Consider the following 16529-nt stretch of genomic DNA (forward strand, 5'->3'; position numbering starts at 1 on the left):
AGCACATTTTAAGTGTTGCACGCCGTTGAAATATAATGAGCCTGGTACGAGTTAGTTGGCAACATTTTTAAGTACCGTAATTGACTGATTTATTGGCATTTACTTCAAGAATGAAATTTTATGCACAGTAAATCAATGCGCAGAATAAAACATTGCGCTGTAAGTTTGATTTACACGAAGTGAGAAGCGATAACAAACAAATCTAAGGGAACTACTCTAACGCTTCTCAACGAAAAGAATTTTGTACTTACGTTTAAAAGGACTGTAAAGGAAGAAGAAGCAAGGTCCAGAAAGATATTAATATGCCTTCTTCTAAAGTGTTTCTTTCAAAAACATGAAAAAAATTGCTTCCAGCTTTCTGTTATCCTGTTAAATTAAGTTTTTTTTCACGAAAATCAATTAGCAACCAATTCTCAATTATAAAATCAATATAATGACAACTTGTCGTTACCACTAATTGGACTTTGCGAAAATTGTGCAATACATCTAAAGAGAGGATTTGGGCTAAGTAAAAAAAAAAAAAAAAATCACCAAACCTTTAAAGCGACATACCAGTGACACATGCCATCGTCCAATCAATATACAGTCCAGTTTGTAGTTCGAACAAATTTTAAATCACTGGAAATGATTCTCTCGTTTTTCTTTTCGTATTTCGAATCTCTTTACTTCTAAGATTTCATAATTTGGACGAAATTTCAAATCCCTTCGGAAAATTTCATGTAGTTAGTTTTACTATGAACCGTGTAACTATTTTGGAAATATTTTGATAATTTGTCTGTTTTATCAGTGGCCAGCAAGTAAGAAAAATGCGCGGAAGAAAAGCGTACCAAGGTTCACTTAACTGGGGTGACCTCGGGTGACTCAAATGGTTTCTGTACCGTAATTTGAACAAAATTGTTTTTAAAAAACCAAGCTGTCTATAATACGGATCTGTCTCCTGATTTGAATAAGAGAATCAACTGTGTACGAGTTTTTAAATACAGATTAAAAAAGAAAAAAAATCAGTTATTTGCAAAACTGATTTTGGCGAATGACTGGTCCCAAATTCTTTATGTTGTCTCGAATTATAGTAAGACAAGATAGATTTTAGACAAAAATACTTTCAATTAAGCACGAAAAACTGGAAAGTGCGAAGAGCTGAGAACTTTTGTGGATGACCTGTTTTTTTTTAATTTTTTGCAGATTTTTGCTGAATCCAAAAAAAATAAGTTCTGCAAAAAAAACGATCCGCAAAAATTTCTTCCAGAATTAATTCATAACCTCTTAATTCTTGTGATAAATAAAAAAAAAACATTTCCCTGTAATGTTGTTATTAACAAAATATACATAAAATAATTGAAGATAAGCATAAAAATATTTTCACATCAAAATTAATTTTCAAGTTAAAAGTCTTGAAAAACAAGACGTTATCACACGGAGCTATCATAGCACACAATCAGAAAAATGGCGAAAAAGTGGCGAGAAAAGTTTCGTTTGAGCAGTCGTATAATTTATTACAACACCTGGATTAGCAAATTCTCTCTTAAATATCATTATTTTTTCTTTGTGCGTTTTTCTTGACCTCTGGATTTGTTCGCATAACTTCCTCTTCTTTTTCGACTTGAACGGTTTCCAAAATCCATTTGTTTTATTGTTAAACTTTGGTCAGTCAACAAGTCTTCAAATGTTTGTAAGTTTGGGGGTTTAAAACTTACCTCGTTATCATATACCCAGTCCGGTTCTTGTTTTATACTAGTCTGGAGTTTTAACTTTGTATTACTTTCTTTACAGGGACACGGATAAGCTGACCATCTTTGCCTCTTTACTCGTCTGGATTTGCTCTCGTTACTTTGGTAAAACAAACTTAACGAACTCACAGCTTCCTCAGGATACGAAATCTCCTCTTCCTTGATGTCTTCTTTAGAAATCAAAATTATGTTTTCTTTTTCTTTCTTGATTTTTACTTTTCTTTGTACAGATTTCGCATTGTTGGAATCGAAAGATCGTCTTTTGAGTCGTTCCAGAATTTGTTTCAATCTTTCCCCTTTCTTTGAACGAACTGACAACATGGTATCACACGGACTGCTTTTCGACGAATTTATAACATGCTTTGGATTTCTCACTTGCTCAGATGTTTCTTTCTTTGATGTAGCATCCGTTTTTGTACTATCAGGCAAAGTATTACATGGCAGTTCTGGACGCGCAATTAGTTCACTACTTGCATTCTTTTCCATGAAGACGTTCCGAGTACGGGCTTTTGATTTTAATCTTTTTAACGCTTCCTCGACATCTCTTGCACATAGAACAACAAAGCATTCCTTAACAATCAAACTGGGTGAATTAAGCCCTAAAAAAAGAAATTGTCGTTATCAACATGACCCCAAAAATTTTCGTATATGCAGACATGGTGAATGAGGCCATATTCGCGGTTGCTCCTATTTTCGTATATGCAGACATGGTGAATGAGGCCACATTCGCGGTTCCTCCTATTTTTTGTAACAACTTACGAGGCATACCGTTTTAGTGGTTAAAATTTGGCGACTTTTCATCATTCTTAGCTAGCTAGCCGTCAAAAGATTTTTTGATATGACGTCACGGATGTGTCATGGTGACTTATCGGTTAACAACAGGTAGTCATGAAATAATCGCATAAATTTTAAATACTTTATTAACAACATATTATAACCATTTTATTGCTTTTATAAAGTAAATTTAGACATCTAAACCATTTGATAGTTTTTTATTTTAAAGTTTTTATTTCAACGTTGTAGCTTTTTTTAGGCTCAGAAATATATGATGATGGCATATTGAACTAAATAGCGTCATGCAAATACTTTTTATTCCCAATTGTCCCGCAATGTGCTACCAAAATGTGAGGCAAATTTTGTGGCAACACCATATTTAACACTTCCTCCCTTTTCCTCGACTTTTGGGAACCCTGAAATATCCCCGTATGGATATGGTTGCGCCAAGTCAGCACTACCCAAATGCCATCATGTGCGGTTTAAAAAAAAAAATATTTCGTCGTCTTAAGATAAGTTTTTAAATCGCCGTAATTTGTTACAAAACGTTTTTAATTAATTCAAATTTATACCTTTGCTTTTTGAGGAATTCTTTACTTGTGTTTTTATTTGAACATTACGCGACTTCTCCATTTTATCACTTTCAGGATGCATGTTCTTTTCTAAAAACGAAAACAAAACAGAGTGTTTAATTAGTCAAAGTGATCTTACACGTCCCTTTTAAAAAACACTTACCATTTCTTGAAACTGATCTGGTCTTCACCACAGGGGTGCAAAACACCTTTATGTTTTGTATTTCTGGCGTCCTAGATATATTTTTAGTTTGGTCTTTAACCCTTTTTGGTACTGAAGAGCTTTCAACTTTCTTTATATCCATCTCTTTTTCTAAAGCATATAAAGAATATGTTGTACACACAAGCCTATTACAATTAACGAGTCAATTCATGGAACAAATGAAGAACATTTTTACAACATTGAAATTTTCAGATGGGGATAATATAGCTAGTTGATATAACTAGCTGTAAGATCGTAAACAAATCCACGGAATTAACTTTACAATCTTTTGCTCATGGACAGACAGCGAATATTATAACATAGATGACAACAAATAATGCTTTTTATTGGAATTAAGCTTAAAAATAATCTGCATATGGATAATTTATTGCACGTTTTCGTCATAATCGCAACATAAACGCAAATGGGTGCACATGGCAGCCCAAGACGTCCAATAAGGCGCCTTTATGACTTACTAAAAAGACTTCCAGACAGATAATATATATATTGTAATAGGTTAGACCATTGATCGCTGCTCAAAAGTACATACTTTTTTCCATATTTTAAATAAAATTACACTTCGAATTATTAACAAGACATTTAGTGATTTGCACTTTGGCAATGTTTTCTTGTCACGAAGATTATAAAATTAAAAAACCTTATATTTAAAAAATGGCGCAAGTTACAAACGTTCTTAGGAGTTAGGTTAGGATGGGTTATTAATTATAATAACGGTACAGTACTCACCTTGTGTTTTTGATGGAGACTTTTTAGAAGGTGTATACGAAATCCTGGGACTCCATTTTAATTTACCTAACAGAATAAAAAAAGTAATTCGGACTGCAAGATCATGGAGATGGGTTATACTAAGTAGGTATCACAAGATATTTAAAAAGTTTTATTATTTTAAGTACAGAAACTTCTACGGAAGGAAAAAAACGCAAAATTTTTACATTTCGCAAAAAATAAACTTTCGCGGAAAATTTTTTAAAGCATTATTTTTTATTCATCAAAAGTTAACTTAAGAATCTAGAAATGAACCTTCAAACATATTATTTTATTATTAAAGATTTCAACTGAAACTGGAACAGGCTATTCTTGTGGATTTTTTGAAGAATCAAATTTGTCGTTTCGAATAATAATAATAAAAATAATAATAAAAAAATAATGAAAATAAGACTCAGAAACTTCTTTTTTCTGTAACATTGACCTTCGCGAATTAAAGAAAAAGTTCAGAAAAGTTCAAAGAAAAAGAAAAAGTAAAAGAAAAAGAATCGACACCTTTGAAAACTTTGGCGACGAATTTTATATGAAATATTCTACACTTACAGCATGAGAAAATTTCGTCAGTTTACTTTATCATATGCACAATACCTCAAATTGGGGGAAATTTGATTTGCCAAATTTTCGTCCAAACTTGCCTAACTTCAATATAACGTTAATATACCTTTGTGTAACATTTTGTTAGGAAAAAACAATAAGTTTTAATGCACCAGACCTAGGCCAACATCTGTGTACATTTCGTCTACATCGTCTCATGAAATAGTGGTTCGCTTAAATTTTTTAAGGCTCGGATAGAACCCCAGGTGTTGCAGAATCCCAGGGATTGCAGAAGCCGTGGGGAAAATAAAACAAAATCCTAACCTTTCTTTCTTACACAAGAGGTTTTCTGAGTTGACGCAATTTCATCTTTCCTTTCCTGTTCGCTTTCCGTTTCAGTGAGTCGTCCATCCAACAGGTCATCTGTATCATTTGCAAAATTTAAAATATAGTCAATAAGTCAAAAATGTAAAAAGAAATAATTTGTGCACTTACTAATTCAAAATATAATTTTAACATTTTTTTCTGAACGTTTACCTTTTTCAACTTTTCAAAGAAAACATGTTTTTCCAGGTCTGAACAACCATCGAAAAACTGAACTCGTAATCTCAAAATTCAACTAACCTGAAATAGCCATTGAGTTTGTAATAGATGTCGCTGATCTAGTTAAATCGTTTTTTGAAGTTAAAGAATCGCAGCCTTTACTTTGTTTACCATCTAAAGGTAAAATCGAAAACATTAACAATAGAATAGTATCATTATTTTACTTCAACAAAAATATTATAAGAAGTATACACCAACCTTCTGATTTTGAATCATTTTCGCTGTGATTCAAAATGACTTCATCAACACTTTCCATTTTATTCACTTCAGGACGTTTCAAAGCAGTTCTTGCTTCAGGTGTATGTATTGACTTCTTTTTGGTATGTTTTCTTACAGTTGAAGTGCCATGTAGTGGATTCTTCGACTCGGGGACAGAATCTCCTAGTGTAAAGAAAACACTTCTTTTAACTTAAAATGACGTTACGAGGGTTTAAAAGTCAAGAATTAATGTGATATTAAAATAAAAATGATTTAACAATTGAACTAAACATTTTGTTTGGTGTTTCTGGAATTGAATATGATTTTAAAGGTAATGCCATGCAAAAAGAACAAATTATTTCTTCTACAAATTAAAATATTAAGCAAAAGTAAAAATTGAGGGCAGTTTTGGAGATTTAAGGAGTTTTAAAGAGGCGTGAAAAATCTAATATGGACATGTTAAGTAGAAGCTGGCACATGATTGAGAAAATGTTGCAAACTGTACCTTCGAGAAAAAAATTTAGGTAGAAGAACTACTTTGCGCATTATTATTAAATGGTAGTGAGCGGGGATTGACACGTAGTCCCCCAGAACTGGGAACTACAAACGAACGCACTACAACTACGTTCAGGAGAACTACTGTGCACATCACTAACACATTGCTATAATTTTATTTACACCAAAAAACAGAAACAAACAAAACTTTTTTAATAAAAATAATGATAGAAAACATATAGTTTTCGAAATTATTCTTTTTTATCATGTAATTAATTAGAGGAAGAAGAGAGCTTCTGTTGCCCTAAATACAAATTTTAAAATGTTAATGACAAATGTTTGAGAAAAAGGTATTTCATAGTGATAATAAACTAATATGTTATGAAGTTATCTATGATTTTCTGAAGTGGTATGTTCATTACTTTCCTGTAACTTAAAATGACACGCGTTGGGGCATTAGCAGATCAGAAGCAAGTGTTTACATGAAATCACAACAAAAAGAAATAACAAGTGTTTACATGAAATCACAACAAAAAGAAATAGCAAGCAAGTGTTTGCATGAAATCACAGCAAAAAGAAATATCAAGCAGTTGTTTGCATGCATTCACAGCAGAAAGAAATATCAAGCAAGTGTTTGCATGTATTCACAGCAAAAAGAAATATCAAGCAAGTGTTTGCATGTATTCACAGCAGAAAGAAATATCAAGCAATTGTTTGCATGTATTCACAGCAAAAAGAAATATCAAGCAAGTGTTTGCATGCATTCACAGCAAAAAGAAATATCAAGCAATTGTTTGCATGTATTCACAGCAAAAAGAAATATCAAGCAAGTGTTTGCATGTATTCACAGCAAAAAGAAATATCAAGCAAGTGTTTGCATGCATTCAAAGCAAAAAGAAATATCAAGCAAGTGTTTGCATGCATTCACAGCAAAAAGAAATATCAAGCAAGTGTTTGCATGCATTCACAGCAAAAAGAAATATCAAGCAAGTGTTTGCATGCATTCACAGCAAAAAGAAATATCAAGCAATTGTTTGAATGTATTCACAGCAAAAAGAAATATCAAGCAATTGTTTGCATGTATTCACAGCAAAAAGAAATATCAAGCAAGTGTTTGCATGCATTCACAGCAAAAAGAAATATCAAGCAATTGTTTGCATGCATTCACAGCAAAAAGAAATATCAAGCAAGTGTTTGCATGTATTCACAGCAGAAAGAAATATCAAGCAAGTGTTTGCATGCATTCACAGCAAAAAAAAATATCAAGCAATTGTTTGCATGCATTCACAGCAAAAAGAAATATCAAGCAATTGTTTGCATGTATTCACAGCAAAAAGAAATATCAAGCAAGTGTTTGCATGCATTCACAGCAAAAAGAAATATCAAGCAAGTGTTTGCATGCATTCACAGCAGAAAGAAATATCAAGCAAGTGTTTGCATGTATTCACAGCAAAAAGAAATATCAAGCAAGTGTTTGCATGCATTCACAGCAGAAAGAAATATCAAGCAAGTGTTTGCATGTATTCACAGCAGAAAGAAATATCAAGCAAGTGTTTGCATGCATTCACAGCAAAAAGAAATATCAAGCAATTGTTTGCATGCATTCACAGCAAAAAGAAATATCAAGCAAGTGTTTGCATGCATTCACAGCAGAAAGAAATATCAAGCAAGTGTTTGCATGCATTCACAGCAAAAAGAAATATCAAGCAGTTGTTTGCATGCATTCACAGCAGAAAGAAATATCAAGCAAGTGTTTGCATGCATTCACAGCAAAAAGAAATATTAAGCAATTGTTTGCATGTATTCACAGCAAAAAGAAATATCAAGCAATTGTTTGCATGCATTCACAGCAGAAAGAAATATCAAGCAAGTGTTTGCATGCATTCACAGCAAAAAGAAATATTAAGCAATTGTTTGCATGCATTCACAGCAGAAAGAAATATCAAGCAAGTGTTTGCATGTATTCACAGCAAAAAGAAATATCAAGCAAGTGTTTGCATGACATCAAAGCAAAAAGAAATATTAGCAATTGTCTCATGACATCACAACAAAAAAAAATTACCTGAAATATTGATAGACTTTGTAATAGTTGTCACTGATCTAGTCAAATCGTTTTTTGAGGTTAAAGAAACGCAGCATTCACTTCGTTTACGATCTAAAGGTAAAATAAAAAAACATTAACATTAGAATAGTGTCATTATTTATTTCAACAGAAATATTATAAGAAGTATACACCAACCTTCTGATTTTGAATCACATTCGCTGTGATTTAAAATGACTTCATTAACACTTTCCATTTTATTTACTTCAGGATTCATCATAGCTTTTCTTACTTCAGGTGTATGTATGATTGATTTCTGTTTTGTATGTTTTGTTACAGGAGTAGCTTCAGGGTTGGGTAGAAGATTACTCAGTTTTTGTGATGCATCTCCTAGTATATAGAAAATGTTTTGTCAATAAATCAAAGTGCAGCAAGTGTTTATTAGAAGACACAAAGTAGATATCTATTTTTAATCTGTTTTCCAAATATAAAAATCGGTAACAAACAAACCCAATATTTTGTTCGGTGTTTCGGGAATCAAACATGCATGAGATAGTATTTTTTCATAATCATTTGATGTTGAAAGATCAACTTTCTTGTTCTGTTTGTCCTCTGTTACTAAATTCAAGAAAATAGTCCCTAACTTATTAAGAAATCGTCTTACATGCCACTTTATTTTGATGCACAAACAGTCAAAATACGACTATTAGGAGAAACATTTTATGGATAATAATCACCAATTTTAAGTTACTTATTTTTTTAATAATAGCAAATATCTCACACCCTAAAAGGTTTAAAAATTAGGAATTCACAAGATATGTCTAGCAGATAAAACTAAGTATTAAAGCGAAATAAAGTACCTGAATCTCTGGTGTTTATTGATTGTGTGACCTCAACCAGTAAATCTAAATTGTTTTCACCAGAACAATGTGGTGCTTCCATGTTGTTGTTATTTCGATCAAGATGTTGCACCTCATCTAATAAGGTAATTGTGAGTAGAAAGAAGCAATATGGACAAAATGAACAAAATGAACAAAAAGTGATATGTTAAAGTTAAATTTTGTACCTAAAGTTTTCTTTGTGGGACAGCTTGGTAATTGATAGTACTGGTTTTGTTGTTGACTCTCTTGTTTTCCTTGTATAACTTTATCATTCCGTGAAAAAAAAAAAGTGTGATAATTTATAACAACTAATGACGTTTTAAATATCTTAAAAGAATAAATTAAAGTTCCAGGAAGATTATTCCTTTTCTTCTTACTTTTTGGTAGGTATTCAGTCGAGATGCTTGTATTCTTTTCATGATTTGTAAAGTCTTGACTAACATCAGAATTATTAATGCTAACATTAGCTGGAAATAAAATTATAATCGTGCTAATTTGTTAACTTTGTTGACAATCCCAAAAATTAATACACATGTAAGACTTTCAAACACAAAGAACATGAAATCCATCCATAAAAACATATTTACCATTAAAGTAACTATTATCTTGTCTTGGAAAGAGATCGGAAGAATTCCTCTGAAACATAGACTCATCTTGATTTCTTTGAAACACAAAATCTGTGTAATCACATCCAAGTGGAAGATCATCGACTTCTAAAATATAAAAAATATTACAAAATTCAAACTGTTTGAGTTAACCTCAAAGTAAGTCATGCAACTTATTGTCACCTGGTGGATACATGAAGCTGCCATTGGATTCTTCTGAAGGTTCAAAAAGTTGATTATCGTTTTCTGTATGCATACTCACTTCTTCAGGAAAATGACTTAATACTTGTTCGATGTTGGCATCAGCAACTGGCATATTGCTTTCAGTAAGACAACTGTTTAAATCCAGTTCTGTATTCATCTCACGCAAAGAAAGCATACTTTCGCTACTTTCTCTTATGCTCTTACTTTTCATTTCTCTCTCTTTCATGCCTAATGAGAAAAATTAAAATAAAGCTAAACGACATAATATTTATAGGATATTATTAGTAGGAAATTTAACATGATTTAATTTAAAAGATACAATTTATGACTATGTACCTCTTTGGCAAGCAGTAAGCAATCTCCCACCTAAAATTTAATACAGCACAGAAAAATCATTAAAAAAAGTGCAAGAAAGATTGGGATAAATCATTTCAGCTGGTATTATTGAACAATTGTGCGAAAAAAACTTTTGTGTGCAAGGTCTAAATATTATATTATGTTGTCTAAAACTGTTTTCATATGAAGCCTAAACATTTCCACATTCTAAAAAAATGTTCTACAATAACTAAAAACGATGAATTTTGTAGATCTGATTTGGACTTAGTTATAGAAAATTGTAACTTACATGAAAATTAAATCGCCTGTCATGAAGAGGAAACAAACCAGTTTCTGAAGACGATTTTAAAAATCTATTCTAGACGTGTTCATAAACATTGTCAAAAAAAGTTTTTATCTCGAGATTCATCTTAATTTAAGCTTAGGGCCAGGGTGCAAGATTGTGTGCCTGATAAAACTTTCATTTGATTAAAATTTTTTTATTCTTTTGTGACAGATCTAGTTTTTTTTGAAAAAAGCGCGTCAAAATAAAAAGACTGAGTTCTAATTTGAATATGACGTTTTATAGTTCAAAACATTGCGCTAGCTAGACAAAGTCCTATGTTGGTGCTTATAATGCTACAGAATTTCGAATAAGAAACAAAGAAATGCATCATAGTTTCTTGACCAGTGACGAAGAAAACACTGTTCCAGACATTTCGGCTCTAAAGTCTTTTAGTTTTGAGCCTGAAATGTCATCGGAAGAGCAAAATAAATTTTTAAGTTCAAACCATGAAGACGAAGTTATACAAAAGAAGGCAATCGAATTGGACACAATAATTGGTGTAAATGAGGTGGTCACTGTAGACCAATGAGTTTATTCTCTGAAAGCTTGTGCTGCAAAGATAATAATGAAATTCCTGACGACTACTTCAAAAGTACAAATAATTTCGCTAAATATAAAGTCTTTCATATTTATAATCATGACTGAAGTGATATCCATTTTATATTTTTAACATCTTTCTGTCTTCAATTAATTGAAATTGTTAAATTGAATCGTGTTAAAAATAAAAAGTCTGATAAAAAAAGGAAATACATTTTCCATACGCACAACATGATAAAAAGTTTCTCACCAAGCTCTTTACAATTTACTTTTCAACACAATCTTTTGTGAAAAAAACATCTTGCTCTCCATCCGAAATATTTTATGCAACTGCATCTTTGAAATTCAATGAAGAAGGCCCGGAAAGCAACAATGATGAAGGGATTAAAAAGAAAATAGAATACCGAAGATGTGTTTTAATGAAGAAATACAATAGTGAGATGTGCTCTCAATGAGTTTACATGAACAGGGGTAAATTTTAAATTTCCTATTTTAAGAAAAACATGTATTATAGATTTGATGGGTACATAATCGATTAGAAAGAGATGTTCTGAAAGATATACCATCGTGTGCTTTATGGGCAATCCGCAATAAATACTCTACAGCCGATAGATATTTTCGAATTGTTGTCATTACCCCTGTCTGTCAAGACGACGAATGCGACAAAGAAAACATTTACTTGTTGTGAGTTGCATAATTTTTGAATTTGAAAGTCAAAGTCAGTTTGAAAAAAATGAATCAACAAAACGAAGTTATTGGGAAGTCATTAATGTTAAAAGAAAGAATTATCATTGTGTAAAATATATTTTTTATTGGCTTGGTATGTAATTGTTGGTTACGAACCTGAAGTTTATACCAAGCTTGTATCTTTTTATTTTGATAAACAAATACAAAAGAAGTATGTGTTTGGCTGATACATACAAAATCAAATGATTTACGAAATCAGGTAATTGCCTGAAGATCTCTTTCAAAGCAGTCTGTCTTAAAGTGTGTGGAACATATAAAAAAACCTGAATCCTTAGGCAAGGTACCAGTTCTTCTAAAATGTTATGTGACCATCTTTTTCTAAGCTCTTTTTTTTTCTCTGCGCTGGGAATTTTGAAAAAACTACAACATCGTCAACATTTTCTTTTGATTTATTATTACCAGTTCTGCTAGTGCAGTTGATGGTGGCACAATTTGGCATGTTTTCAAGCAGTTAAACTCAAAAGTTTAGTTAAATTAACAACTAATACTACTACCCCACTAGCACACTACACTTTGTGAACTAAAAAACGTCATAATTTTTAACTTGACCCAATCCTTTTAAAATCGCAAAGGGGCCAGAATAACGAAGCGATTTCACGCATAGTAAACACAACTTTTTACTAAGTTAGTGAAACTTTTATATAAAAAGAAATAGGTATTTCAAGTTTTTTTGTTGCGGTTACTGTTTTTTTAAAAAAAAGCGCTTATAATTCCCCTTCAAGATATCAGTTATCTGTTAAGGCACTTTGACGTTAGGCAGGGTCTAAGCAATTTTACCTGGGGTTATTATACTACTTAGTACCTAGTATATACATAGTCCCTGGTTGTTTCTTTTCCCCCATTTTGTATATAGGTTATATAGTTTACAAGGTATTTTTTATTTATGTATTCGACACAGCGCTAGATATTGTGGGGAAAAATACTAAAAATGAAAACTAAGAAAAGACATTTCACATCAATCATGAGATACAAGTTTCCGTTGTTTTAAATATTTGGTGAATATTTTGGCATTCTATGTTGTTTTGACACATGTTTCAATTTTTGCTCAAAAGATGGGTAAGTAATGGAAAATCTGATATATTTGTTATAAATAAATGTTTATTATAAAATATAGGTTTTATCAGTCCTGGATGTCAGTTGTTTGAGTTATGTCATGGCCACATAATTTCCCTAACCCACGGGATTAAAAAACATGAAAACAAATGCTGCCTTAGCTTTGGTGAGTTTGGGGTACGTTGTATTGTATATCAAACAACATTGCAGCAGCAATATGATTCCTATGAAGTTTCTAAAACGTTAAAACATCACCTAGACACAAATTAGGACTTGTGATCAGGTTACCAAACAGCATCTACGATCTACTTACTAAGTTAGATATTAAAGTCTTCTTAGTTTTCTTAAAAAAACATGCAGAAATATTAGCTTACCAATCTTTTTAGATTTTGTTTCACCTTGACAATTAGAATTTAACTCATTGAAAGTTTTTTCATCAGAAACCTGAAAAGAGGGAAAAAATGATAAATAGCAAGATCAGGGGTAACATAATACAGATAAAATAGAATAGATATATCTTACTAAATTTCTTTTCATTTTAGTAGAGGTAACTTTCACAACATTTCCTGCCACATCAGCAAGCAAATCCAAACTGGTTTTTCCTTTTCCATTCTTCTTCTTCTTCTTTTTACCTTTTTTTGCTTTACTTTTGGTTTTCTGTGCATCATTACTCTTTGGCTTACCTTTATTTGGCTTTCCAGAGTTTGGTTTATCTTCATCAATATCAACATTTGGGTTATTTACAGAAGAACGTTCAATATCATCAATATGACTTTCTATATGATTTTCGAAGTTTGACTTTAATACCTCTTCACAACAAAGTAAACAAACTATGACATCTTCATAAAGAATATGCTTATTACATTCCAAAACATTTTCCCATATTTGAAACACCCCTTTGTGGTGACTGACCAATCTTTTTTTCCACAATCTAAAAGACGCTGATAACGCCTTATAATCAAAAACATTCCCTATCTCATCTGTTTTGGTACCAAACCCACTACGTAATGCGACAGTAAAAAAATCAATATCATTTAAGGTAAAACTAGACAACTTGGAAGATGATGGATCATTATACTGTTTACAAATCTGATGACTTTGAATATGTTGGATTATGTCTTCCTTGCAATATATTTCTATGTTACAAATCATACAAGACAGGGAACTTTTACTTAACTTATCATCATGTATTTTTAAATGATCTTTTAAATGCCTTTCAAATTCTGAATAATATAAAAAATGGCAAGTACACTGTGGGCAGTCGAACTGTCCTTTGTGTACATTATTAATATGGTCCAAAATGTTATCTGCATGACTGTACATTACATTGCACTTCAAACACTGATAACAAGGTGGGCTTTCATTATCCACAGTATAATCTTCGTCCCCATCAATGCTGGTACTGGAAGAGACAATATTACTTTGAACTGCAGATTGATGTTGATTTTTCTTTTGGCTGTGTTTCCAATAAATATGTTTCTCAAAAAGCTGTTCTGAGGTAAAAGATATGTTACAAGTTAAACAAGTAAATAATTTCTTGTTATCAGCTTTTGGGTGGCTAATAGTCATATGATGTATCATAGGTTGTGCACCTTTAAAGAACAGACCACAAAAGGGGCATTGATAACGCTTTACATCTGCGTGAGTCTTTTCATGGCGTCTCAGGCTGCTTTTTGATTTAAAATGTTTGTGGCATATCACACATTCTAATGAATCAGATTTAATGGCATGTACAGCCAGTACATGGTCTTGTAATTTAGCTTTATTTTGAAAAGTCTGATTGCAAAACCCACACACTTTCTGCTGATTCTTTTTCTCGAGATGAAACATTTTCATGTGCTTTATTAAACAGTCTTCTGTGGGAACCCGAAGCTTACAGTAGCCACAATGTAAGGCATTTGTTTTTTCTGGTAAAGTTTTTTTCACTTTTGAAGGTATCACCATTTCAGACTGGCTTTGTACAACAATATCTAGGAGCTGTTTAAGTGTATCTTGTTGAATAATAACACTTTTTGAACTGTTTTGTTTTAAAGATGTTGCATTATACTTTTGATGCGTTTGGTTCACTGATATTGCATTCCCTTTCTTCGTTTGAAGTTTGATATCATTGTTTTTGTCCAGCTTTTCAACTTCATCTAATATAATTTCTTCGTTAACAACAATAACATTGTCAAATCTTGATAATTCTGATATCTGATCGTTTTGTAGATGTACAATCCCAACTTGGTCATTATCAACGACAAGATTTCCACCTTCACTCAAATTTTCTACAGCATTGGAGTTACAACTCTGTTCAAGATCGGGTTGAAAGCTTTTTATGTAATCTTGAAGTGAATTTAAATTCTGTGCATTTTGGGGCGGCTGAGGTGCCTGTGTGCTGTTTATTTCATGAGTGTCATGAATTGTTTCTGTAAATGGTGAAAAATGTTCCATATTGTCAGGGATCTTGGTTTGTTCAATTTGTAGCATCTTATTTAGTATGTCATCAAGCACAGTATCTTCAGCAATTTTTTCATTCCCAGGAAGAGTTGAGCAACTTTGGCCCTGTTCGTCAATCTGATGAAGAACATTTTTTATCTCTTGAAGGCTTAATGTAGAATATGTTGGGACTTCATTTACTGCAGAATTACTGTTGTTTACAGAATTTGCAATATTAAAATCTACTACAGGTGGTGCCTCACAAAGTTTAACATGATTTATACCTTCACTTTGGCTTGTATATACCTGGGTTATATTTTCTTTAAATGGAAATTTATCATCATCTGTATACACTGAGTTAATATATACAGGTGAACCCAAATTGACATCATTAATCACTGATGCTTCAATTGCAGTTTCATTTACTCCCTCACCTGTGGTAATACTTTGTAATACATCTTCTGGGAAACAATCTGATGCCATTAATTATTATGCTCAACTTTTCACCTAAATTAGAAAATATTTAGTATACAATCTACCATGTTTTTTTGTTTATTTTATAGCATATAAATAAAAAAATGTTAAAAAAAATTACTTTATAAAACAATTTATTTCTATATTTTAAATTCCACAAGAAGGATATAGCAGTGATTACAGTGTTTAAAATAATGGCTGGTCAATGGTCAGTGACTGTCACTTCTCATTGGGAATCATTAGGGAAATTTATTCAAAAACCTGCCTATCCTTGGCCTTATAGATATATAATGTTTGCAGGTTTGGAACCCTTGTTGAGCAGCTTTGAGATTCTGCATTTTTATTTCCTAACCAATAGGTAAACAGACCTGTAGAATGTTTCTACTACATACACATTAATATCACACTTTTGCATGGATGACAGTCCTTTTTCAGTAAAAGTACAATCTTTAGTGCAAAAAAAATAATGAGTACAATCGTTTAAAAAAAATTTTGGTTTTATAAGTTAAAATGTAAAAAATGCTATATATACAGAATTTTAATAAGAATAAACAATTTTTATTTTCAAATAATTTTAGTGGTATTATAAAAGTGGTATTATTTTTTGCTGTTCCAAAATTGGTTAATTACACTTTCAATGAATAATTAGTAGTTTTAAATTTGTCACATATTAAAGCAATTTTATCATCTAAGTTTGATTGATCTGTTTAGCCTAAAATTGAATTTCGTTCATATCTGTTTATAATTATTATATCTTTTATATCTATTATATTTTTTATATCTTTTTGGAATTTCAGATGGCCAATTTAATGGAAGTTTTGTTTTTACTTTTATTTCATAGGTTTGTAACGCAAAGTCCATCAATAAACAATTAATGCAAATCTAAGCACTTCGTAGGATAATTTTAACAGTGAACTTGATTTTTGGATGATTTGCCAATAACTTGTGCAGCATTGTAAGTATATAAGTACCTACTTTAAGTACCAACTTGAGAAATAATTGGACAGAAATTTAATC

At 31.6% G+C, this 16529-nt stretch overlaps 1 protein-coding gene across 2 annotated transcripts; it reads right to left on the reverse strand.

The window, feature by feature from the left end:
• Nucleotides 1-1299: 1299 nt before the first annotated feature.
• Nucleotides 1300-15544, reverse strand: LOC130612634 (uncharacterized). 2 transcript variants are annotated; one of them, XM_057433976.1, is made up of 18 exons: nt 13143-15544; nt 12995-13064; nt 9959-9988; nt 9602-9850; nt 9401-9526; nt 9191-9280; nt 8999-9076; nt 8793-8909; nt 8443-8550; nt 8131-8322; nt 7954-8046; nt 5397-5579; nt 5220-5312; nt 4920-5018; nt 4023-4088; nt 3237-3386; nt 3074-3163; nt 1300-2326 (listed from the first exon to the last, which is right to left on the reverse strand). In XM_057433976.1, exons 1-18 carry the CDS (start codon nt 15519-15521, stop codon nt 1533-1535), a joined length of 5007 nt encoding a protein of 1668 aa, XP_057289959.1. In that variant the 5' UTR covers nt 15522-15544; the 3' UTR covers nt 1300-1532. The 2 variants fall into 2 exon arrangements, with proteins under 2 accessions (XP_057289959.1, XP_057289960.1); XM_057433977.1 differs by lacking the exon at nt 8443-8550.
• Between the last annotated feature and the right edge of the window lie 985 nt (nt 15545-16529).

This window comes from Hydractinia symbiolongicarpus, chromosome 10 (genome assembly GCF_029227915.1).
Source record: "Hydractinia symbiolongicarpus strain clone_291-10 chromosome 10, HSymV2.1, whole genome shotgun sequence".
Lineage (NCBI taxonomy): Eukaryota > Metazoa > Cnidaria > Hydrozoa > Anthoathecata > Hydractiniidae > Hydractinia > Hydractinia symbiolongicarpus.

Coding starts and splice junctions, on each gene's coding strand:
- LOC130612634 (XM_057433976.1), bottom strand. CDS start 15,521: ATGGCATCAGATTGTTTCCCAGAAGATGTATTACAAAGTATTACCACA. Junction 9,989..12,994: donor AACAAAATCTAAAAAGATTG/GTAAGCTAATAT, acceptor ATTAAATTTTAG/GTGGGAGATTGCTTACTGCT. Junction 3,164..3,236: donor CAGATCAGTTTCAAGAAATG/GTAAGTGTTTTT, acceptor TTTCGTTTTTAG/AAAAGAACATGCATCCTGAA.